The sequence below is a fragment of the Peromyscus leucopus genome, chromosome 14 (genome assembly GCF_004664715.2).
Source record: "Peromyscus leucopus breed LL Stock chromosome 14, UCI_PerLeu_2.1, whole genome shotgun sequence".
NCBI lineage: Eukaryota > Metazoa > Chordata > Mammalia > Rodentia > Cricetidae > Peromyscus > Peromyscus leucopus.
In genome coordinates, this window is record NC_051075.1 from 25,366,893 (window position 1) to 25,393,230 (window position 26,338).

The 26,338-nt window shown below is 41.0% G+C and overlaps 1 protein-coding gene across 2 annotated transcripts; it reads right to left on the bottom strand.

The window, feature by feature from the left end:
* Nucleotides 1–8,677: 8,677 nt before the first annotated feature.
* Nucleotides 8,678–24,505, bottom strand: LOC114693385 (MAP3K12 binding inhibitory protein 1). 2 transcript variants are annotated; one of them, XM_028869745.2, is made up of 9 exons: nucleotides 24,312–24,505; nucleotides 20,746–20,865; nucleotides 18,848–19,066; nucleotides 18,661–18,757; nucleotides 16,190–16,255; nucleotides 15,806–15,958; nucleotides 14,227–14,324; nucleotides 10,132–10,170; nucleotides 8,678–9,261 (listed from the first exon to the last, which is right to left on the bottom strand). In XM_028869745.2, the coding sequence occupies exons 1-9, from the start codon at nucleotides 24,438–24,440 to the stop codon at nucleotides 9,157–9,159; spliced, it is 1,026 nt and encodes a 341-aa protein (XP_028725578.1). In that variant the 5' UTR covers nucleotides 24,441–24,505; the 3' UTR covers nucleotides 8,678–9,156. The 2 variants fall into 2 exon arrangements, with proteins under 2 accessions (XP_028725578.1, XP_028725577.1); XM_028869744.2 differs by having other exon boundaries at nucleotides 8,678–9,264.
* Between the last annotated feature and the right edge of the window lie 1,833 nt (nucleotides 24,506–26,338).

Below are 26,338 nucleotides of genomic sequence, written 5' to 3' on the forward strand. Positions count from 1 at the left end.
CACCTGGAGGAGATGAGAGAAAAGCGAAGCAGAGAAAGAAGAGATCTGTCTGGGTTACTTGGGAACAAATGTGGCAAAGTTATGAGGGAAAAAAGGGGACAAGAAGTCAAATTCTATGCTAGGAAACTTCTGGAAGGCTTTAATGCCAGAGGAACAGGCATCTCTGATGAAACAATTCAGGTACAGAAAAGCAAGCTGTCCCAGGGGTGGGCTGTCACCCTTCAGTCTAGGCAGGACGCTTTTCTCTCCTACAAGAGTTAGGTTAGGGGCAGAGATAGTTTGCCTAGTCTGGGCCTCCCACAGCAGCCAGGTGTGGCGAGGCCGCAGCTGCAGCTGCAGCCACGTGCCCACCCAGAGCCTCTGACCTAGGGAGCTGGCGGAGAGCAGTGCAGCAGGGGTGAGTGGTGCCTCGTGTCCCCGTTGGCCCTGGGCAAGGCCAAGCAGCCCAGGTCAGCCCTGAGTTCCTCGGGGGTGGAGAAATGCAAAGAAGCCCGTGCAAGAGCTCCAGAGTGTTGGAAGTAGAGAGGCTCAGAAAGAGAGTGACTTGAGGGCTGTGGAAAGCTAAGGTAGTGTCACTTATCCATGCCACCGTATCCAACACTGATCTGTGGAGGAAACAGCTGACACTAATGGATAAAATCTTCCCATGCTGTCAGATCTTGCTTATGTTAGACGTTAGTATCTCCTTAGCTGTGACTTCATGCGATCATCAGACACTTGGCTTGGAACAGACGACAATGGACTTTCAAAGTGCTTCATCAAGAGTATCACCACAGTTCCACTCTTCATGATGGGAGGATGAGGGGACTTTGCATCCCTGTTCTGCTCATCCTTGGTATAACTGTTTTGTTATATATGTGTATAGACTGAGGGTTTTGGTACCAGATATCTAAACTGAGGACATGACTGTTCCGAGATGTGGTTGAGGGGAAGGCTTATTGTTGATATGAGGGAGAGTACAGCCAGAGACATCTGGAAGAGTCCAGAGCAGGGAGAGAAAATAGTAGGCTGAACATGACCAGTAGACTGGACTAGGCCATGAGAGGCAGGTGAGGGGCTACAGAGGAAGACAAAGAGAGGACAGATAAGGAAACTGAGAGAGGGGATCAAGAGAGGAAGGCAAGAGAGAGAGAGAGAGAGAGAGAGAGAGAGAGAGAGAGAGAGAGAGAGAGACAGACAGAGAGAGAGAGACAGAGAGAGAGAGACACAGAGAGAGAGATGAGAAGCTGGGGCTGGGGAAGTCCATGAACTGGAGAAGTTTAGGGTAGAGAGCACTGTGAGAAGAGCCATAGGTACTTACAATCGTGCGGCAGCCCGGAGGCCAGCATGTCGTTGGTATGTTAATAGACGCCGTGGAGAGCCATTTGTCCCCACTTTCTTTCCAGTCCTGACAATCCGGATAGCACAACTCTACTCTTTGAGTGTCTTGCAGATTTAGAGCTATGTGAGCACATCTGAAGAAGCGAGCATTGGGGAATTAGTTCACAAAGGGGTGCAAAGGCCGGGGGCCACCGTGAGAATTCTGGAGAGATTTATAGTTGGGGGAGGCACCGGTGATGCCCACCAAGGGCACTGGAAAAAGTTTGCATTAGTCCCCGTCTCTAAACACCAAAAAGGACAAAAAAGTTTAAAAACAGGTGTTCTGAAAAGCCATAAGGTGGTTAATTGGGAATCTCTGTGCTAGGAGTGGGTTCCCTTCTTAGGAGCAGTTAGCCAGAGGTCGAAGAGGTGCCTAGAACAGTAACGGCTGTTGCCACTGTTCTTGGTTGCATCCCAGAACTGAATGGTAAGACACTGCTGTTGAAGAGGTTGCATGCTTTGGTTCCTGCACTTGGAGAAATAAAGACAGGACTCGAGCAGCCCTAAGTATCCCCTCCCTGCAAGCTAGCTCCTTTAGTACCAGAAGTAGGTACTGAGCATGCTGGAGAGAAGTAAGGCCCCGTGGATCCTGCTTCACTTGGATCCTGTTTCACGATGGAAGTGCTAGGTCAGAGGTGCCGGCCAGTGAACAGTGGCCCAGTTAATGGATAGAACCAACTTTCTTCTGACTGGACGTAAGGCCCACCTCACAGAGGCCATTCACATCTGGATGGGGGACGAAAGCCTGTTACCAGGAAGTAATGGGCTATAGTGGGGAAACAAGGGTTATTGATTGGTTAGATGATGTACCGGCTTAAGTGCTCCCCAACATCTGTGTTTACAATCAGGTTATTATTGCAGTCCGTGTCTGTTTGGATACATTTCTGATTCCCTTCCCTCACCTGCGTTTTTTAGTGGGAGAAATACCCAGAAGACTCACCGACGGCCATGTTCTGGATGCAGATGCAGCCTTTGGTGGGGGTGAGGGGGTTCCCACATCCCTGGAGCCTTAGGAGGAGGGGTTAGAGCTTGTCTTCCTCAAAGAAGGGGTTTTTCACAATAATGGAGCACACAGCAATTTCTAGTAGGAGAAGGCAACAGGGAAATTTGGGAAAAGACTATTTCTTCACATCTAAGGTCCCTACATTCAGGGAGCTGGTAGCTGGGATGACAATGGAGGTCAACTTTTCAAGACAGCATCATTCTTCAACTTATCTAGGAGTGAAATTCCAAGTTATAGGCTTTATAAAATAATTGGGGGACATGACACATGTATTTTCTGTTAATCTTGTCTCCTCATTAAGGAGAATTAGTATGTTATGATGGAAACAGTCTAAATAAAATTAGCTGTTTAACACAGATTTTCATTTTCCATTCATACCAAGACTCATATCCACGAGCCTTCATCTGGTTGGTTGGTTGGTTGGTTGGTTTTTTCAAGCTGTAAATAGAGAACATTTAGGGTCTGGAGAGATGGCTCAGTGGTTAAGGGCATTGGCTGCTCTTCAGAGGAACTGAGTTCCCTCATAGCTGGTTCCCATCTGCAACCTCCAGTGCTAAGAACTGAATGTCTTCTGGCCTCCAGGGGCACTGCATGTGTGTGGTACACAGACTACACCCAGGCAAAACACTCCAACACACGAAACTGAAAAACTACTTTAAAGATGGAGAACTTTGGACAACTCAAAACTTCAAATGAGCTACGTTAAACTGTAGAAATATTGCCCCCCTTTGTTGGTAATTGGTTTACAAAAGCATGTGGCACATTTGTGGGGAGGATGTTGAAGAAAAGGACTAAAGGAAGCATTGCTTTTCCCACTGTTCTAGACTGTTTTATCCGGACGTGACCCCTGAAAGTGTGGAATCAATGTCACCACTGTGAAGTAGCCTAAATGTGAGAGCAGAAACATGGAAGAAACCAGGTCCTCAAGTGACAGTGTTGCTGACCTATGTAACTAGGGAAATAACCAACATGGGTTCCTCTATTCACAGACCTCGGTGTTTAAGCCAGGTCAGCAGTAACAGAAGATTATAACCCACTCATGTTTAGCTTTTCTGGGTGGTTTCATTTCTGTGTTTCTTGAACATGTTCTCCATACTCCTTTCTAAAAGGTTCCAATAGTTCTCTAGAAAGAAGCAACTAGGGCTATTTTCAAGGATATAGAAGAGATACCAGTGTAGGCTTATAAGGGCAGACATTTCACCTGTTTTGTATCAATGTGGTGTAGTCTCCCTTACATTGACTTCACATTGCCTGTACTCACATTGTCCTTCACACATTGACTTCAGTCTGCCTGTACTCAACCACTGTCCAAAAATGTTACATAGAAAATTCCAGAAGGGAATGAATTCCGAAGCTTGCAGTAACATGATGGAATCTTGTATTTACGAGGCCGGAATGTGCAACATCTTTGCTCAGTTTCTTCACACTGTACACTTCTCCCTCCGGACTTGCAGGGGAGGCCTCTTAGGCTTCAGATCTCCTGCTGTCGTGCTGGAGTCCTGGTGACACACGTCACCACTCAATGTCTTTCACCTCATCCACTGTCATGCAGGCTCTATCATCTCACAGCAGCACAGGAAAGGTGACTACTGTACAGTAAGGCATTCTGAGGAAGAGGCCATAATCAGAATTGCTTTTCTTAAAAAAAAAAAATTCACGTGTGTGAGTGCTTTCCCTACATGTATGTCTGTGCACCACATTCATGCCTCACTTTTAATTCCTCCTTTCCAGATTTTTCTTTGTAGATGTAAACCATGGTCAGAGACTGGGACCTTTCAAGCATTTTTTTTCTTTTTTTTTTTCCTTACAGACTTATTAGTTGCCATGATAGTTCCTCTGCTGCTCATCTTTCTACTGAAAATAAGATTAGGGCTCTGAGAAGGGAAAAATCAGTGGGGAATAGCTGCTATTTAATTGGCTGCTGTGTGAAGCCTGGAGTTTTTCTTCAGCAGCGTGGTGACTTTCAAAGTACAATTCCCAAGCTATTACGGTCTACACACTGGAATCAAGGGGAACATGTAGGAAACAGCTGTCAGTTAAGGTGAACACACATTTTAGGCCGGTCTTTACTTTTCTGCCTGCCGTTTGTGGGTCCTTTTTCATCTGTAACAAGTAACTTGTTAATCTACATCTGTTTTAAAATCACATTCTAATGAATCTCTGGGGTGGCTTGTTCTCCAAGATTGGAAGCTAAGTGCTTGAAAAGCTACCCACTCTAGACTCCACGCACACACAAACCGGAAACAGAGCACGAGGCACCATATAAAATGCTTGCATAGCTTGTATGAGGCCCTGGGCTGCTTATATTTGGCCTAGATCTTTTGCCATTTTTTTTTTTTTAAAGATGAAATCTCATGTAGCCTTGGCTGGCCCAATGCAAATGCATCTGACTATTAAATGCAGTATCTATTAAATCTGGGTGGTTTAAGATGTCTTGTCTGATCTAAACCTTTGTGCTTTCCTGTATATCTGAAATATTTACTATTTTAACAGACCTCTAATTTAACAATTCTAGAATGGCAAAAAAAAATTAACTTCATTTTCCTTTGTTTGGCAGAGAAAATTCTACCAATATTCAGGTTCCCAATTCCAGATAGCTTGGAAAAAACTATTTCTTAGAGACTGGTAGCAGCACACAGGCCATCCTGGAAAGGCCATTAACCCTAGACCTGCTTACCAAAAGCTTAAGTTTATGGACATTTGAAGCATTCTGTCCTATAAAGATGGATGGGTTATTTTTTAAGTGCCCCTATTTACATATGACCTTATTTTTGTAAGGTTTAGATTTATAGCAAAATTTAGAATCTGATACTAGAACCTGCATGGCCTCCTCCACTGCTCACCTGCTCCTCCGGGTGGCCCACAGGACATGGCTGATACTTCCATGGACATGTCACTATCACCAAGAAGGCAGAGCTAGCTCACAGTAGGGCTCACTCTTGTTGCACATTCTGTGGGTTCAGAAAGAGTACACTGATGTCTTCTGTCCCTTTAGCGTCTTAGTCTTTCCGATGGCCTAAACCCTTCTGCTCTGCCTACGCACTCCGGATTCTTCGGCTCCCCGCATGCCGACCACTGACCTTTGGCCTCCTCCGTAACTGTGCCCATGCCCAGACTGTCACGTAGTTAGAACTGTATTGTGTGAGGTCTCTTAGAGTTACTTCTTTTAGAAATATGTTTCTTCATCCGCTGACTGCTCTTTTCCTTTTAGGGCTGAATACAGTCCTTTTTACACACAGAAAGTTGTTTGCCAGACGCTTTCTTTAAAAGAAGCATGTACGTGTACACATTTTGCAATCTGAGAATTTTTTTTTTTAAATTCATTCCTCCCAAATAAAGCTTCCTGGAGGAAGAGTGTTAAGGGAAGCAATTTCATACATATTTAAGTTTCTTGGAATCATTTCTTTAAAAAAAAATCTTTGAAAGTTATTTGCTTATATACATAGGCATAATTTTTACTTTGGAACTACTTAAAAATTTAATGTTAAGCATATGAATTTTACAGAAATCTTCAGATTTTAAAAATATATTTAGCTGTCAACATATCAGAAAAAAATAAACATCATTTACCATCTAGTTCTAATGAATTCTTAAGATTTAAAAAAGTAGATGTATTTAAAGCCATTTTCTGAATAACTTATAGAAGCATTAAGAGTTTTAAAATCTTTATTAGAAATGTTAGTAAAAGTTCAGCCATAGTAAGCGCAATTTTTCTTATTTTCTTGGTTTTGAAAGTATCCATCCTTGACAAGAGCAATGACGGTTGGCTATACCTACCTGCCAATCGTGTGCCATTAGTAGAGGTAAGACAAATCCATGTCAAGAAACTGAGTCTGGCCAGGCGGTGGTGGCACACACCTTTAATCCCAGCACTCGGAAGGCAGAGCCAAGTGGATCTCTGTTGAGTTCGAGGCCAGCCTGGTCTACAATGCGAGATCCAGGACAGGCACCAAAACTACACAGAGAAACCCTGTCCTCGAAAACAAAACAAATCAAAACAAAACAAAAAAAGAAACTGAGTCTGGAGAAAGACCATCTTTAGAGCCCCCTTTGAATTGACCTGATTTCTTTCAGTCACGAAAGTCCTGTTTCCTTTTAGAACTTATTATTCTTAAAACAAACACCTTAAATGTATTCCCCGAAAGCTCAGGGGCTGGGTGTATGGGGAGGAGGCAGATGGTCTATCCAGACTCAGTCTTTCCTGAACAACAATGTTCTTTGGGCTATGTGAACGTGGAAGCTATTCCAACGGCCACCATCCACTGTGTTGTTGCATTATCCTTTAATTTCACTGTTAGTCTTAGCATAGTTAAGAATAACTATTGATTAATTCCTGGGGTAAAAGAAAACATCCAAATGTTTCAAAAAGATGTATGAAAAAATTAAATCATTAAGTTTTCAATATAGATCTCACAAGAGTCCAAAGAACCAATATTGGAATAAATTTTGTCTTTTTAAGGATATCCAACTTAAAGTCATAAAATATCAGTTTTTTTAAACAAAATTTTAGATTTATTTTTATGTGTATGAGTTTTAGGTGTGTTTGGCTGGAAGTATGTGTGTGTGTACCACATGTATGCCTGGTGCCTGGAGAGTTCTGAAGAGAGCATCCGATGGCCTGGAACTGCCACTACATATAGCTGTGAACCACCATGTGGTTGCTGGGAATCAAACTCCATCCTCTGTCAGAGCAAGAGCTCTTAACCACCGAGCCATCTCTCCAGGCCCCAAATATCAATTTTTATATCTGTAACCCCTAAACATCTTATTCGATGGACTGAGATGCCGTCTCTCTATCATACAACATTTTCAGTTAATATCACTGAAAATTTTTTCTCAGTAAATTGAAAATTTTACAAAGGCCAAAGGTCCCAGCCCATTTTCTTTGTGGCAATAACCTTCATTCATTCCCTAAAGGCCTGGTCCACGTGTAGCAATTTTTGTGCTTGGAGATCTTATCAAACCAGACATCCTTATTCTGTGGTATACAGTGACCCACATTAAAACAAAACAAAACAGAGTTTGAACCGTGGAGACCAAGTGTTCCTAGTCATAACTTGGAAGCACCCACAGAGCGCATGTCTGGTGCGGGATCTACTTCAAGGAAGCAGGAGAGGCAGGCTTCCTACATGGGTGTTTCTCAAAACCTGAGTGTCTCAAGGTCCAAGACACTCTGGTTTGTAAATATCCAGCTGCAGCCAGGAGTGAGGGAAGGCCAAGCCCTTAGGAAACACTTGATAGAGTGTAACCTGGGATGGACTGAGGAGGAGGTTTGCTGCTGTCCCCAGAAGTCTTTTTCTAACCACGTTCCACACCTATTTAAGGACACCACCATTAGGAGGAAACAGTTGGGGTGAGAAACTCTGTCAAGTAACAAAAACCCGAAAGGAATGGTCATCGGGTAGCTTGGATTAAGGGAGCAATAAGCCTCCCTAACTCCTGGTATCACTTTTCAGTGAGTGATGCACCCAAGAACGGACAAAAGGCTGAAAGCCTACTAGCTCTAGAATAGTTATCGCCAGACCTTCCTCTGGGCGAATTCCCCACGCTAGCTGCCATCGGCACGGCCCTTAGTTTTGGCTTTCTCAGCAGGTTCCAGACGCAACAGTAAGTAGTGGTTCTTGGAGGTGAGGTTCTAAGAGTTGGGATGACACTATACTAAAGCCAATCAAAGACGATTACAAGTTAAGCTGGGCTATAGAGATGGCTCAGCCGTTACAGGCTAGGCTCACAACCAAAATATAAATTGAGGGTATAAAGACAGAACTATTGTTATCAGTTCACACGGTAAAGCCAAAGTGTAGCGGCTTTTATAACTGCGTAAGTGATACACGCAGTAAAGGGCGGGCAGAGAGGGAGAGCAGGAGACAGAGTGAGCTGGCGACAGCACAGCCAGGCCAGTGAGCCAGACCAACGGCTGGTGACGCTTCCTCCAGTCAAGCTCCAGGTTCCTGATTCTCTTCTAACCTCTCCTCATTTACAAGTGGCCCGAGGGGCAGTTCTGATTCCTGCCTCCAAACAATCCTCAAACAGCTACTGTGTATTTACTGGACGTAACTGCAGCTGCATCTTTTACATGCTGTCTCCAGCTGTGGTGATAAAACTTCTCTGTGATGGCTTTATTGCTGTCCAAAGACGGACGCACATTAAATGCTAATGTGTACTACGTCACTCCTTCAGGACAGACCAGCAGGATTTTGCTCACTGTTCTTCACAGCCATCAATGAAGGAGGCTCTCCTGTCATTTCCCTTTAGAGCAGCAAATCAGGGCACAAAGAGATTAACTTGCTCAAGGCCACACAGCCAGCAGAGTGATAAAGTTGATCAATTGTTTATTTACAGTAAGAAAGACATATGGGAAAAAAGTTTATATACATGCATTTGTCAGTTTTTTTGTCAATAAATTTTTGATAACTGCCCACTATGTACAAAATACTAATATAAACTACGAAACTGGTTATTCAATGTTACAAATATAAAGTCCTTTTAAATATCACTATCAAAATAATAATCTCTGGTAGATCACCAAAAGAAGTTATTTCAAATTAAGTTTTTCAATATCCAAAATGCCTCCTTTAAAACAGAAGGAAATAAATTCCAACAGTGCTATTTTCAGGGTTTACATCATTTCCAAACACTGGAATACTTGGTTGTGTGCTGCAAGCCAGACTCATGTGAAAATAAACCTTGACTTCACAGAAAAGTTTACATTGATAAATATGCTGCAAACAGTTAAACATATGTAGGTTACACGCACATGCATCTTAAAGGAAAGCATTGTGACGAGGCGGTTCTCACGGAAGGTGGTGAGTTGCCATGGATTCTGCTTCTCTTGATTTTCTGAGCAGGGATCGTTTGAGGGCACTAATTTTCTCATCCAGTTCAGCCAGGGAATAGTTCTGCTGGAAATAAGACGAACACAGATTGCCGAAGGAGACTGAAGTTTCTCACTGCAGATAAGGTGCTAAGTGAACCTAACCATGCGGCAGCACAGCAGTGTATGTTTAAGACTGACAGCTGTGGGTGGTGAATGTGCCAGAATTTAAAGGCATACACTAACAAGGCTGCGAGTTCTTCTGGGCTGCAACCTTACGGCTCAGTGCAGGGCATCTGCCTGGCACATGTGAGGCCCTGGATCCCATCCCAACAACACAGAACAAATGCATATATAAACACAGAGCCATGCTAACCTGCTTCTCTTTCCTAATGACAAAGCTCTCATGGAGTTTTCGTGCTTTGAAAGGCTAGTAAAAGCTTTTGTAAAAACAAAACAGAAGTCCTGTGGATCCTCATAATCGATAGCAAAAACCAAACACTGAAGACTTGCTACCTCCCAGTGTTGAGGAAACAGGCCTCCACCACTACACCCTGCTTTGGATGCAGGTGCTTGGGTCGGATCTCAGGTCCTCTTGAATGTGCTGTAAGTACTTTGCCCACCAAGACATCTCTCCAGTCATGAAGTCACCCTCTTTTTTATTTAGATAATGCTAATTAGTGGTGTCCATAATAGGGAAAGGGGAGAACACTGAAGTTATTAGGACATTTAAGTGTTTCCTAACCTAAATGTTATTCTATTAAAAATAAGGTAAAGATTTTTATGTTTAGTTGGCCTGTTGGAATCATTCTATGCTCTTAAAAGTAAAACTACTTCCCCAATTCACCTAAAGTCTGCTAGGGCATGACCTAAATGCAGCCAGAGTGGGCACTACTATTAATCAGAAAGCTCATCAATCTATTTTGGAAGTCCAAAGGAAGACAAAAGAACTTACTTGAGGGGGTTGGACTTTTCTTCTTTTTCCAGAGAAGTTCTAGTTTAAAAGGAACAAAATAATCAATGTTTAGAAAAATATCAGCATTACTTCCTTATAGAAGACTGCAATAAATGATAGCATCTGGGAGCCCCAAGCCAAACTCCAAACTTGCCAAGCACTGTCCATGAAGTCACCTCCACAGGGTTGGGTTCTGTTCCACTGTGGTATATACCAGTGGAACAGCAAGCTCCTCTCTGGCAAATACCTACTTCCCAGTAATTACCAGCTGCTCACGAGTTTGAGTAGCTGTGGGAAAAGGTGCTCTTTCTAGTTTACAGACTCTTAGTATTAACTTAATGAAACAACAAGCCCCTCACATCCTTATTCTGTGTTCTACATAATATCAAATGCTCTGTTTAAGAAGCAGAAGCCAATGGAGACTCAGCAGTTAAAGGCACTGGCTGCTCTTCCAGAGGTCCTGAGTTCAATTCCCAGCACCCACATGGTGGCTCCCAACCATCTACAATAAGATCTGATGCCCACTTCTGGAGTGCAGGCAAACATGCAAATAGAGCGCTCATATACATTAAAAACAAAAACAAAAACAACCCATGTTCTGCTGCCTTGTTCCCCAAGGAAGGCATTCCTTAGCCTGAGGAGTCTCAGCTGTGCAAGGAGATCATGATGCAACCCCTTGGCTGCTACAGCAAGAGTCAGTCAGGGAACCATGTGTTATGGAGCCAATGTGGGAGTGGCTTTCTCCCAAAGATTCAATAAATTTAAAAAAATAAAAAATTAAGAAGAACAAGAAGAAGGAGGAGAAGGAGGAGGAGGAGGAGGAGGAAGAGGAGGAGGAGGAGGAGGAGGAAAGAAGCAGCAGAAGAAGCCACCCACCAAATTGTAGAGAAACTTCAATGCTCTATCCAGAGGCTTTTTATCTTTTCCAAGCAGGGATTTACTGAAAGCATTTAGCAGGGAAGTGACTCGTAAAAACAGTATTTGGAAAGCTTTATACTATTTTAGCAATAGATCAACTAAGGCTGAAGAGACATTGCTCTATGAGTTTAGGTGTGAAGTAACATCCCGAGATGGGGACAGGATGGGAAGCAAACAGTTAAGAGAAACAACTTGGAGACTGGATGTAGGAGAAGTCCAGTTTCTGGTTAGTAAAATGATTCTGTCATTGATAGAAATGAGAAAATCTGGAGGGGTGATGCTCTTTAGGAGATTGTGAATTTGAAAGTAGAGAAAGGTATGAAGACAGAAACAGCAAATTGTTTTCTGAATTTTATGATCTACACTTGAAATAGCTGAGACAATCTGTGCTGAAAAGCTGGTTGAAACACAGTGAGTGAGAACTCTGCAATACTCCCAGGCATGCGGCTTACTAACTCCACAGCTGCACTGGAAAGAAGAATTAGAAATACAGATGGAGATGAGCTGGAGTGAGTTAGGCATTCAGAAAAGGAGGGATGATGGCAAGTTGGGATAAAGTGGTGCTTTGTGAAAAAACGATTTCTAGATCTTTAAAATTACATCTTTGGATGGAAGACACCCTATGGATTAGCACTAGCCATGACATGCAGGTTAACAGCACAGAACTGGAAAGGTTTAGACATCCAGACTAACTCTGTCCTCTGAACAGATGTGGCCAAAGCCAAATGGAAAGATTTTAGACTGGCAATCCATAACAGGGCAAGTCCTCTCTAGGAGCTACCCACCAGTCAACTCAAGGGTTATCTTCCCACTGACAGGAACTAAGAAGTCTGTATGCCTTACTCTCGCTACAGAGTAATGGTATAATGTTGCAAATTATCTCCAAGTGAACTGAAAGACTATGTGGACTATACTCCAGCCTTTCTGGTTAGGGCATAAGAAAACAATGAGTCCTTATGTCTTAAGGAGTGATCGCTTGTTGGAAACTGAATTTCTGAACTATAAAAAGATTTTAATTGAAATGTTTTTTATATAGATTCGCATATAGATGAACTCTACACATGGAGAAGCTTATAAAAGCCAGATCAAGGCTGATTTTCATGGGTAACGTGAGAGTACAGCATATGAAAAGGTGAACATTAACAGAAAAAGGAAAATTATATTTGATTCACAGAACAAAAGAACTAAAGTTCTTTCCATTTGTTGAAAAACAAACTCCCAGGTAAACTATTACAAAAAGCAGAAAACTATGAGAAGCATCAACATGTGCTGCATCTTTTAATGTAAATGTTCTAAAAAACTGACCCTTCAACATGGATATGTTTTAACACAGTAATTTAAAAGTTTTTTTGTTTTGTTTTGGTTTTGGTTTTTTGAGACAGGGTTTCTCTGTGTGACAGTCCTGGTTATCCTGAAACTTCACTTTGCAGACCAGGCTGGCCTTGAACTCAGAGATCCATCTGTCTCTGCCTCCCAAGTGCTGGGATTAAAGGTGTGTGCTACCCTGCTCAGTTGTAATTTAAAGGTTTTTTTGTTTTGTTTTTGAGACAGGGTTTCTCTGTGTAGTTTTGGTGCCTGTCCTGGATCTCATTCTGTAGACCAGGCTGGCCTTGAACTCACAGAGATCTGCCTGGCTCTGCCTCCCAAGTGCTGGGATTAAAGGCGAGTGTCACCACCTCTGGGTCAAAACTTAAAGCTTTTAAGACTGTAGCTTACTAGTGTATTTAAAAGATAGGATCTTTGTGAGTCCTTCTAAAGACTAACTTTAAATTATGGTACTTGAAAACAGTAAACACATAACATAGTTTACTAGTATATTCTCACAGTGCTTTGCTCATACTAAAGAAGTTATTGCTTATGTTTCCACATGCTTCTTTTTTTTTTAACTTGCTTTTTGAGACAGAGTTTCTGTGTCCTGGAACTCACTCTGTAGACCAGGCTGGCCTCAAACTTAAGAGGTCCTCCTGCCTCTGCCTCCTGAGTGCTGGGATTAAAGGCGTGCGCTACCACGCCGAGGTCCACATCTGTTTCTTGCTCTCTTTTGAACCTTTCAAGCAAGGTTCACCTTAGGACACACAGAATGGATCAGACATCAAGTGCATGAGTAGAGAAATGGATAGGGCACGGCTGATAATTTAGTTGTAAACTGTGGAAGGAGGCTAACACCGGAGGATTGGGAGTTCAAGGCCTGCCTAAGCTATGGGCTCTAGAGTAAGAACCTGTCTCAAAACTCAAACACACACAGTGCAAACAAGCATGAGAAAACAAAGCACCTCCTCAGAAGACAGTGGGAAGCAGAGTGAGCTCAGGGCTGTCTGAAAGAAGAGTTTCTCAAATGTCCTTGAGAAAGGGGGTTAAGAATGAACCTCCAAACCTACAGGATCTCCACAACACAGGACAACAGGATGTCCAAGAGGAGGCCCAGTGAGGGCCCAGTATCAGTGGCAGAGCAGAAGCCAGAGGCCTCCAGCAGGATCAATGACTCAGGCAATGAACATTTGCAAGTAAAGATGGATGGACTAAAGGGTAAACTGGGTGACCCGGGGGCCACACCACAGCTGCCACGACAACATTCTTCTCCTTTTGTTTGGTTTTTCTGTTTTTTTGTTTGTTTTGTTTTGTTTTGAATTTGGCTTCGTTTGGGGGAGGTTGTAAGGGCAGAGGGCAGATGCGAGGGGAAGAGGAGATAAGTGGGGTCAGAATGCATGATGTGAAACCCACAAGGAATACAAATTTAAAAAAGGGATGACTGAGTGAATATGGGAATGGAGGAATTACACAGATATGGGTAAAGACAACGGGTGAGAGTGTGAGGTGCGGGTCTGTTTAACTGTGAGAAATATATCTACTTATGAGCCGAGTCCGAGCTCTAAAAGGGAGGGTCTGCTGCTTCCCAAGGCTGCACGGGGAGTCGCAGGCTGGACCACCACGGGCTGAGTGATTATGACACGAAGATGGTTGGACACAATTTCCAGAGACGAGGCTGACAAGAGCTCCTACACTTAAAAATCCTCCGAATCGGGATAGTGAAAGCAGATAATCACCTCCACAGGCCTGAGTTCCTCTATCTCTTACTTGAGAACAGTGTTTCACACGTGGATCAATGAGTGTACTACCACATAACGAAAAACCCCAAACTAAAATAACACTTTGTTCTTAAAAGACATTAATACTTACTACAGATTGAAAGTATTCAGGAGAGATGCCCTCCAATTCAAGGATTTTATCTTCAAGCTTTTTAATTCTCTGATAAATGTCTCTTGGTACCGGACCACCTAAATTCATGGGGGAAAATGCTAAAATCTTAATAATTCTGTTTTACCATTTTTATTCTTAAAATACCATGCAAAGACATAAGAATGAAAACCACTTAAACTTAAGAAAAAAACAGATGAAAGCAAAATCAAGTGAAACCCTTAACTCATGGTTTCAGTCTTAGTTCCAGTTTCACTTTGAATTCTGAGACAAATTACAGACTTCTGCTTTCTAAATACTGCTTGTGCGTCCCACATTGCTACAAGATTTCTACAAACTTCATCTTAGGGGACACCGAACAGCTTCTGTGTAGACAGCAGTGTTTCTAACAGGGTGGCAGCCACTTAGAAGGACAAATACTGCAGAGACAGGACGACAGTCCCGCTTGATGGCTGCGCTTCCCCATCATTTCCTTCACCTTCTCCTAGCGTGGGTGTCTCTCCTCTGACCTAGAAAACCGGTTCCACGGGCTTTCTCACAACTCTCCACTCAAGTTCTGTGGGAGGCGGGCACGGCGTAGTAAAGATCCTTGGACATCCGGGTCGTTACTGGACTCAGAACCTCTCTACTCCTGCAGGCACCGCCACCGCGACCTGCCTGGTCCAGACCACAGTCTCCCTGCTAAGTGCGGAGGTGGTTATGTGTTTGAGAGCTACAGAGAACTAGTCAAGAAGTTCTAGCTGGGGAGAAACAAGAGCAGATATGAGCCTGAAAATCTACAACTTGGTCACAGGGTGAAAAATGACCTAGAGGAGGAGGTTTAGGGACAAACAGAGATGACAGCAGCTTCCTCGATGGCAGCCGCTGTGAGAGGGAGTGGAAGGGGCGTTCAGAAGGAGAGTCAAGCCCACGGTGACTGAACAGGGGGACTGTGTGTGTGTGTGTGTGTGTGTGTGTGTGTGTGTGTGTGTGTGTGTGTGTTCCAGCCGTCACTGCTCTAACCTCCTGGGCAAGCTGCTTGAGCGCTCTGGACGTCAGTGTTACCCCCTTCCCAACAGTAACAGCACCTACCTCCGCAGGGTAACGTGAAGTGCTAGGCTGGCACAGGCGTGACACTTCCACAGACAGGCTGTTCTGTCTGTTCAATAAATACGGGGTCATTTCCCCATGGGACTTACTCATTTGTATGTTAATCATCAGGAGTGCACTGAGGACCAGGACCACATTTATCTACATTTTGTAGCTGACAGAGGGGCTAACAACAATTAGAGGTAGTCATACAAGTTCTGAAATTAGCCATAGCAACACCTTACATTGATTTTCTGTTGTAACTTCAATAAACCGAGGCTAACAGAATCTATTTAGAATTTGTTTCCCAATTAGAAAGTGGCAAGACGTATTAAGGAGAAGCAGCTAACCACCGAGAACTTCAGCAACTGTTTCCTGCTCCTAGAATGAGGGCTGTACAATGGATGTTCAAGGAGAATCCGGAAGCCACAGGAATCTAACTTCTTAAGACTTGCAAAGGCACATACAGAACATCCCCTAACTCTCTCCTTACCCGTCTGCAATCGCAGGTGAGCCTCGATGTTCTGGAGTCGTTCTTCCACGGCCTGATTTCCACAATCTCGAAGCATGCCGGTAGGTTTGTGACCTGACCCTGGAATTCCTTCGGGTCTAGTCTGTGGCCCATATGTATTCACAACTCTAGAAACTAAGTTAAGAAACTTTAAGCTTATGTGAATTTATGTTTCAAAAACAGAAATTCTCTCTCCCTAACAGTATATTTTTTTCCATAATGATCACCTAACCAAAAGCTCAAAAAGGAAGAAAGGCAATGTTTTGTTTCAGAATTAAGGTTAGATGAGAAGCATTTCTATTCCATACTGTTATGAGGCTACAACAGACATCTGCCAGGGACAGACATTGTATGGTGGCTACTTACCCTTCACATGACTTTTAAATCCAGGGTAAGGAGTAAAGATGGCATCAGTTCTGGCACAACTATTTTCTAGGGAGAATTTAGATAAATTTAGATCAAATACAGTCTTAATTACAAATGTATGAGATTATGATAAACTATTAATTCATATTTTACTCATAGGAGAATTAAAAATAAAAGCAATAATAATTACATTACTATGTAATTATGGTGGTCTTTACTCTCTGAATTGAATCACATGTAATATTTTTTATCTAATGTTCAGATTTACATATAGAAAAACCTTTAACATTAAGTGACATAACTTCTGATAATTTTTTTAAAAAATTAGTTATTACTAAGAACCACTGACCTTTGGAGAAAATAATTCATATATTCTAGAGCACCATATTTTAACTCCATTATATAAACAGAAGCCAATTTACCAAATTATCTTTCAAAACTAAAAGCATTTTTGTTATTACCAAATTAATGAGCATCTAACGGATGGACCGATTGTCTATTTTATACTTTTTTTTAAATCTCAGAACTTCAGATAAAAAAAGACCCTGAAGCCTCAAGTGCAATGCACATTGAAACCTCAAGTACAGCATACACTTTCCCTCTGTCCCTAGATTTTCAATGTTCATTGAAAAAGTCCGGATCAAAAAGGCATCACTCTTCTCAATCCTATTTTTTAAAAACTATAATTTTAAAAAACATAGGTTGTGAAAATTTTCCCAATATTTTTATCAAGGTGAAAACTATAATTTCTTTCAAATGATGTATCAACAAATAAGTTATAAGGAAAGAAGTTAGAAATATGTTAATGATATATACTAGTAAATATTAGCACAACTGTAATATATAAACACACAGTATATAACACAGTAACATATAGAAATGTGCTAATACTTGAAGTAACAGTAAAACTACAATTGGCAGTAAATTTTCTGATAAATTCCCATCATTTTATAAAAAATGGGTATAAAATGAGTTAAGTCTTTTGTTATTCCATGAAATCTGATTTTTAAAATTTTTTTTCTTAGACCAATTGAAAGGTTTTTAAAAAATATACTAACACATTAAAACGTATTTTTGAAGCCTAAGTTTAACACATCTGTGATAAGTCAAACTGTAAATAAAATTGCAAACCCACTTAATCTTGCACATTTAAGTACTAAACACTCATTTTCTTTACCTTGGAAACACCTCAAAATATATAAGGGGCCTACACTTCTCTATTCTTTTTATCCTTTCACTGGTCTAAGGGTGTTTAAAAAAAAAGTTATGATCCATTCCGGGGCTCTATTCCAAATGCACAGACCATCAGAGAAATGCAGCGTGGTGTGGGGACAGTGAATGCCTGAGAGCTAGTCACTCTCCACAGCAATTCTTGCTAGCACTGTTTTGAGCCAGCAAGGGACTGAATGGGCCAAGGAATCCTGCTGAGCATTTCACTTCTTGTCAATTTCTATCCCCTGATGGTTTATAATAATAGAGTTAGCAGGAAGAACAGAGGAGCAACATTAGTGGCACAGGCACCCAGCCCTCAACAAACCTTTCTCTTGAGGGGCATGCAACTGGACTGTCGAACCTGAGATCTGCCACCCTCACACCTGTCCTAAAAGGCTAAATCCTGAGAGCCACAAAAGTTCACAGTAGAAAAAGGGAAATTTAGAACCCAAAGTGAGCTTACATTACTATGTTAAGAGCATCCTGTACCAATGTGCTTATGAGTCACTTACAGGTTCAACTGACAATTCCATGCTTATAATCATCAGCCAAGAGAGAGGAAAGGCAATAAGAAAAATGTCGAGTCCAGTTATGAACCTTTCTCCACAATGTTCTCTAAGAACTACATGCACTGGTTCTTACAAGGATAACTGAATATGATCTACGGCAGTGTTCCACAGTCTAAGGTGTTCTGCAGGCTCACTGCAGGACCTGAAACTCACCGTAGCATCAAATGAAGAGGGAAAGGAGACTGATGAAATACAGCAAATGTAAGCACAATAAAAAAGGGAAAAAACCTAAACTCCACAGTCTTCATGGCAAGCAGGCTATCTCCATGATGAAACTCAGGAGTAAAGAGAAAACTGCTCCCTCTTGAAGAATGCTGTCAGCTTTACTAAGGTCACTGGTACATTTACAGACCTGAAAGTCACACTGCTTTGTTCTTTCCTAACAGTGAGTCTGCACAACCCTGCCATCCAGTGTCCACCTTCACTTCCTAAACACACTTACACCTTCTCCTTCCTATGGGAAACATTTGTCTCTATAGTTTGCCTTCACTTGATTCTTGTTTAACCAAAATGAAAATCAGCTTGACAACACAGCCCATTGCTAAATAGAAGAAAATTCCCATTGCCTTAATTACCAACTAAAGACTTGTAAAACTGAATTTTGTTCTTAATGTTATTCATTTTTAAAATAAAATATTACAGCAGTTGTAAAAAATATTTAAAGTCTTATAAAAATAAACTTCTGGTTACCTTGATTACAATCAATAACATTGCAAAATTCCCTGACGTTGTTCTCATTGATTTCAGCTTGTTTCCTTTCAATAAATGCAGATATTCGCCTGTCAATCTACAAACAACAAATATTTTAACAATCAAACACAACAGAACTTTTAAAAGTAATGTCTCCTGCCCCTAAACCTGCACCACCCAAACTTACTTCTGCTTTGCCAGCCTTTATTTGAACTACTTCTGGATCGAAATGGATTTGTGTCTTTTTCACATCTACATCACAGTCTTTGAGCTTTCCTTCATCTTGTAGGTCCCCAATGGGATGCTTAGCATTTACTTCCCTCTTGGTCTCCGTTTCTGTCTGTCTTATCTCTTCAACTGCAGTTGAATTCTCTTTAATTAAAGACTGAAGTTTCGCTAAAAAAGGCTGAAAAGAACACAGTGACATCTGCTCAGGTTCAAATTAACTCAATTAGTGATATATTTATATAAACTGATGCTGAGTAAGCGAATATTATCAGTTATTAAATACAAAGAGCTGGCACACAAGGAAACGCAGGTCTGACCACACACGTGTTTACTGTTTTCTACTACTGTTGCCCTATCGTTTGCTGTAAAAATTATTTTTTTAAAAAAAGAAAAACAAAACCTGAGGAAATTTAAATGTTCTTTGAGAAAATTTTCCTGTCACTCTTTTATTTTGTGCCAAACCAAAGCCTTTAGTCTCTGGCCTGGGCGCCTCTTAATGAACACGTCACTCAGAGCCCTAGGCTTCCTGTTCCCCCTCCTTAGCAGGAGAGCAGCGTCTCTCACTCAGCAACGCTCTGCATTATCACAGGGTCTGGAGACTCCACTTCAAAGTGCAGCTGGCCAAAAGGAATGGCAGAGCATGGCCATGAAGCATATAGGTGTCACACTAAGTGAACCTTCAGCCCTGTTCTGACATAGCAAGGTATCTTATTAGGTCAGGAAATGGAAATTTTATAAAGAAAATGAACAATGGGAGAAAAAAAGGAACAAAACAAGCAAAACAAAACATGCTACAAAGACCCCAAATGGAAACAGATCATTCTAACTAGAGTAGATTAAAAAAAAAAAAAATGCTTCTTCATAGTGGAAATTCACCTACTTCTGGTCTTCCTAGCCATCCCCACCCCAATATGGCCCACGACTGAGTTCTACAGCTCATCACCTGCCCTTTAAACAAACTGTTAACTTATTTAATGAATGCAGGGCTGAAAATTAACACATTATTCCTAAACAACATCCCGAGCATCTTTTCATACAATTTTGTTTGTCCCATTGTTTACTCTGCCGAGTTCTCCTCGGAAACCTTATGACATCTTCAACACAGGACAGTGACCGCGAGGGAGAAGCAGCTCTGCTCATCCCTGAGGCTTCACATTTCACTTTGATTAGAGGAAACCTGCAACTCACGTCAATTACACTCGCAGAGATGTTCAACAACAACCAGCAAGGTCATAACACTGTTCATTTCTTAAACTGAAATATTAAAAAATGTAACAATACTATTATAAATAATTCAATATTGACTTCTAATATCAAGGATAAATTATTTCAAATTATTAAAGGAAACAGTGGCTGGCTACTCACTAAGATGAAACATTAATGTCACAGAAATGACTTTCTTTTTAAAAACTATGCTGAAACTGTTTAATTGCAACAGACACTCCAGGATGTGTCATGCTGGGATAATGCCACTTCTTGAACCACTGAAAGCACTCCATGAGCCTCCAAACTCACCCAAGGCATGGAATCATTATCATAGCATGACTCACACCTGCCGTGTCTTATTGCTTAATTATAACCCACCAGAGATGAACTGTATTGAATTTTCAGCAAAGCCTAGAATTGAATAGAATTGCATTTATTCAATTTCATACCCACATCGGCCTATTGGGCTATATTCTCATAACTATCCAGAGTGAAATGAACAGACTTAGACTCAGTATAGATTTAAGTAACCTTTTATTAATAACACTATTAGCAGAGTGCTGAGGTAGAACTGACAAATACTGCAGCTTATTTAACTGTAATTAATTTCTATTTCACTATCCCAGTAAACATTTCTAATACGAAATTTACCTGTAAATACAAAACGTGTTGTTCAAGTGCAGTGAGAAGCAATGCAGGCTGGGATGCTGAGAGGCTCTGGAGCCTGTTCCAATCGATTGTAATTTTCACCACATCATCTCTGAGGTTAAGCTTCAAAGGAGCAAACCAGCAACATCACAAAAATTACACGATTAAGCTGTATATCTGGGATTATCACAAAAATAAGATTTCTATGGAGTAATACATGCCTATTTTGCTCAAAGTTACTAAGTTTCAATGACATAATAAAATGCTTTACCTAGTTGCCATTTTAAAAATCAAAGGGTACAGCTTTGAAAAAAATGAATAAAAATCTTATTATTCTAATTCTGTTCCTATGGTTGTATAATGGGGCTATCTTTGAGGAGAAGCCACCCATGGAAGATAAAAAGACGGACCTCTTTTGATACTTTGGTATCTAAAATACCTTTGGAAGGTGTCCCAAAATAGGTCTGCCCTAGTCGGAATCCTACTAATTCCAACTAAGCATTCCACAGAGGAAGCACAGCTGCTTTCCAGAAGTTCCAGAAAGTGCATTCTCTTTGTTACATATCACACAAACACATGCCTAAAATAGTCATTATCTCCAAGGCTTCTCACTTTTATTGTTTTCAAATTTAACCAATTTAAAAAAATATTCAAGATTATTCACACATAGGGATAGATGGCAGTAACTACTTCAAATAAAAAACAAAATATCAGTTATGAAATTGTTGAGCTGAAAAAAAGTACTTTTCCACAGCAGCATAACAAATTGCCAGAACTGGATGTCCAGTGTGTTTCCTAAGGATTTTCTAAAAAACTGTAAGTCTCATTACATGAAAATTTCTCATCAGCTAGTGAGTCATTAGAACAAAATTATAACCAGAAAACTACCAAGAACCTGGATACTTAATTAATATCAAAATCAGTCAAACTTTAGAGGGAGAGACTTTCATCTGTAATCACTTGACTGAGTATGAGGGAATCCCTATAAACTTTTCTAAGGACATGTGTCATAGCATCGTATAAGGACATACTCCATAGTGGAAGCAAGTTAATTATATCTTATTTTGCAAGAATAACTTATTGAAAATTAGTCATATTTTTCACAAAGTAAAGATACAAGTTTCACGAGTTCAAATATAAATCTAATAAGTTTTAAGAATAAAAAACCAAAACATGAGTCACTGTCTATGGAACCAAAGAAATCTCAGGTTCCCAAAATAAGTACTCTACTTTATAATGGATATAGACACTTACTGCTGAGACAGAAGCATCTGAAGTCCATATTTGGCAGACATAAAGAAATATGAAATTATACATAGGCTATACTGGCAAAGATAAGCTTATAACTAAGTTAAGATTTGACATTAATTAGTAAGATTACTGCATTCAATAATGTGTATGAAAGTAATCCATCAGCATGTGCTTATAGTCCTCTAAGAGATCTACAGTTGATTATGACAAATTTTAGATGGTGTGGGGGAAAAAGCAGGCAAACCTTAAGCCAGAGCAAAGTATCACATTCTCTAGAGAAAATAACTGTAGAAAAGAAATCTTAATGGTTGGGTCATATTCTCATGCCAATTCATCAGAATTATGTAAGTCTTCAAAGGCAACTCAAGATACTTGGTCTCTTATGGAAATCAAACCATAATGTCATAAATTAATTTAAAAATGACCCCCAAATACACCCAATTATTCATTCAGCAAATCCCTCATTAACAATATAAATTCTATGCATTTTAACCCATAACTCTTGGAACAGTAACAAGGCATTCAAATTTTTCTATTACTATGCTATTAACATAGATTATTTAATTATGTATGCTCAGTAGAAACATTACTATTTAAAAAAACCTAAGCTAACAAATCTTTAGCTTGATAACATGGGCCAATGAGAGGAAAGAAAAAGGTTAATATTAGTATATTTTGCATTTGGAGGAAAAATACTTTTTAACAATTCAGTTTTATGCTTTCTATTTAAAAGCACTAATAATTCAATGATACTTAGGATGAACTTAGGCATATTGCAATTTACATCTTAAAAATCATTTTACTTTATTGCAAAAGGACACACTCCCCAGGGGCAACTTTATATGTGTGTATGGCTTAAATCATACATCTCAAAATATTTGATATTACTAAAATAGCATTTAATTGATTTTTTTAAAACCTTATATTTGACATTTGTATAGAGGTTCCTTTACTATGTTATGAAAACTTCATTTTCTCTAAATATTTTTTGGCAGATGCCATAAGTTAAGATTTAATCATTTTTCCATTTGAACCTTTGGAATAAATTTATGTCATTTTGAAAAATTCAATAAGCAAAATACTTTAGATGTTCAAACCATTATCGATGTAAATTATTTTTGCAACTTCTAAACATAGTAGACAAGAATATTTTTTCTCATCTTGACATTAGAATATGAATGAGTAAGTCATTAAGCTCCAAATCAATGCCCAAAAAGTTCTCTGACTTTGAACTATTTAAAGATCTGGGATATTGCCACTCAAATGTTAATAAGGAAAGTGTTTAAGACTTTGAAAAAAAATTGATAAATTCTTATTAAGCAATTGAGTTTAAAAGTTTTGATTTTTAGAAGACCATTACTAACTGCCTCACAACACCAAACAATGTACAACTCAAAGTCGTTTGCCAGTCAAAATAAATGTACTAAGCTTTTACATTTTTTATTAAAATAACTTTTTACAAGACTGATTCTTCATCCATCTAAGGGTTTTAAAAAGAATTCTCACAGATCAGGGTAACTCCCTCTTGTCACGAGTACCACTGCTCCTGACACAATGTGTATTGTTTCCATTTCATGCACTAGACCAAACTAGGAAACGTGGTTGACAGAAAATATTCTTAAAAACAGGCAAACATACTTTTGCTCCTTATTAAAAATTAGCTGCATTATATCATGAATGATTTTATCTAGTAAAGTGAAGGAACCTACTTTTTAAAATCCAATTTTACTATGACATTTCTGCAAGAACAATTAGCTAATAGCTACACAACAGTAGTAATGAAGTTAGAATTGGCCATACATAACTCACCCAACAATTTACACTAAAATTCAGGCACATTACAAGGTTTATTTTAGAAATCCTTAAACATCCCCCATGCCCCGTTTTGAAGAGTAATAGATGCCATAAATAATAAGAAGAGAAACAAAACACAGAGTTAAACACCCCCTAAAGAGTGGAGATGGCGCTAGGAAAAGTTTCAGGCCATACTAACCAATTAATTTCTGCAATAAATACACCGAAGGCAAAAGGACCGTAAGCGCCGGGGGCCTCCTTAACCCTCACCATCTCTGATGCATCGATTTTCTGCAAGCGTTCGGCGCCAGGACCCGGATTTTCTCTGGAACCTGGTACTCACGCTCGGCAATCGAGTGTGCAGCTGGCCTCTCGCGGGCCCAGGCAGCTGGGCCCCGGGCTCCTCCCGGCCTCGGCAGCCGCGGCCTCGGCATCCCGGCTGCACACACCCCCGCCTCCAGGAGGACGGAGGGGAGAGGACCGGGATGCTCCCCGCCCCCCGCCCCCGCCGCACTTCCACTTACCTGTCCAGTCAGGGTGTGCAGGGAACGAAAGAGTTCGCAGAGCACCTCGCGGGTGAGGAGGGGGCTGGAGCTTCCTTCCAGGCTCCTCTCGCTGCTGCTGGAGGAACTAGGCTCCGCAGCAGCAGCCATGACACCTCCACAGCCTCCCCGAACCGCGGCCGAGAGGGCTCGCCCCCGCCCCGCCCTCGCGGGTTTCGTCGCCCCGAGATGACGTCAAAACCGCGGCGTCTCCTTTAGCGCTGGGGGCAGGCCCCACCCTCTCCGTGTGACAGACACGCACGACGACCAATCAAGAGCAAGATATCTGCGCTCGGAGGGAACGTGTAGTGCTGACTAGGGCGAGGCGGGCCTCTCTGGTGTTCTCCGTGGGTCGCCGTGGCTCGCAAGTGTGCCTTGGCTTTTAGGTGCTCCCTGTGAATTACTGCTAAGGGTTAGAATTTGAGTCCCGCTATTAGAATTTAAAATGTTAATATGGCGATGTGGAGTTGTCTTGGGAAAAGATTGTGGGTCCGCGATGATGGAACGGGGCTTCCGTGTTTGCAAATACTGGAAAATTCACCCAGGATGATTGTAACCGGATAGAACATTTTCATCTCTACAAGGTTATTTGACACGAAGAATGTAAGAAAAATAAAAGGGCTACGTTATGCCCCATTTTCCTACCAGGAAAGGACATTGATGACTACATCTGCAAAATAGTTTATGTCAAGTTTCTAACACGCAACAGTTTTTCAGTCTAATAACTGGGCACTCAATCCTAAAATTGTTTTACTATAAATCCAATAGAAATGTAAACCAACTAATTTCATGTAACCACACTCTTTCAAATGGATGCAGAAAACTAAATCGACACTTGTCGGGTATTAGCTTTATTATAACTGAAGAAGTTATAATTTTATAATGTAGAGTTCTATTAAAAATTTAAAGCAAGCTCTTAAGAGATAAAGGATGAAAGAGTTAAAACTTGCTAGGTGATGGTGGCCCATGCCTTTAATCCCAGCACTCTGGAGGCAGAGGCAGGCAGATCTCTGAGTTCAAGGCCAGCCTGGTCTACAGAGCGAGATCCAGGGCAGCCAGGGAGGGTTGTTACACAGAGAAACCATTAAAAAAGCCGGGCGGTGGTGGCACACGCCTTTAATCCCAGCACTTGGGAGGCAGAGGCAGGCGGATCTCTGTGAGTTCGAGGCCAGCCTGGGCTACCAAGTGAGTTCCAGGAATAGGCGCAAAGCTATACAGAGAAACCCTGTCTCGAAAAACCAAGAAAAAAAAAAAAAAGATTTAAGTCCTCATCTTGATAGTTCAGTGCATTTAGCATGCAGGAAAGGAATGGGCTTAGTGTGTATTCTATAGTTTGAGAACAGGCTGAATGAAGGAAGAAATAAGGAACCAAGGGACACTGGGATAAGGATAGTAAAAAATGAAAGAACTCCTTTGACTTGTCTGTAAGGAGCCCCTTACTCAGTTATTTTCAAAGACTTCTGTGATCATCAGATTTAACAGAATCTTGAGAAAGCTTGCCTGTTTCCTTGCTAGCAGTGAGATGTAAAGCTTGTAGCACACCTATGTTTGGAGATAGAGCCTTCAAAGATTTAAACCCAAACCAAGCAAACTTCTCATTCAAGTTAATCGTCCTTATAGCTAATAGAAACTCACAATTCGTTGCAATGTTAGCACATTTTTGTCCGTGATTCTCTTGTTAGTGGGGGATAATTGTAATGGGAATCTAAGAGTCCTTGTTCTGTGCCAAGAAATGAACTTGAGATTTTTTTAGGCAATAAAGGACTTTTTATTACATATTTGGGAATGATCAAGATGCTGCTCATTCTTTTCTTTGTCATGACTGATTTTGAAATCCAAGCCTTTAATTTCACAATTTTTATTTTTAATTTATGTGTGTGACCGCGTGCGTGCGCACAAGTGACCAAGGAGGCCAGAAGCATGGGATATGAACTGCTCAGCTTTGGTGCTTGGATTCAACCTTCAGCCCTCTCTACAAGAACAGTTGCATTCTCCCCCCCCACTCTCTC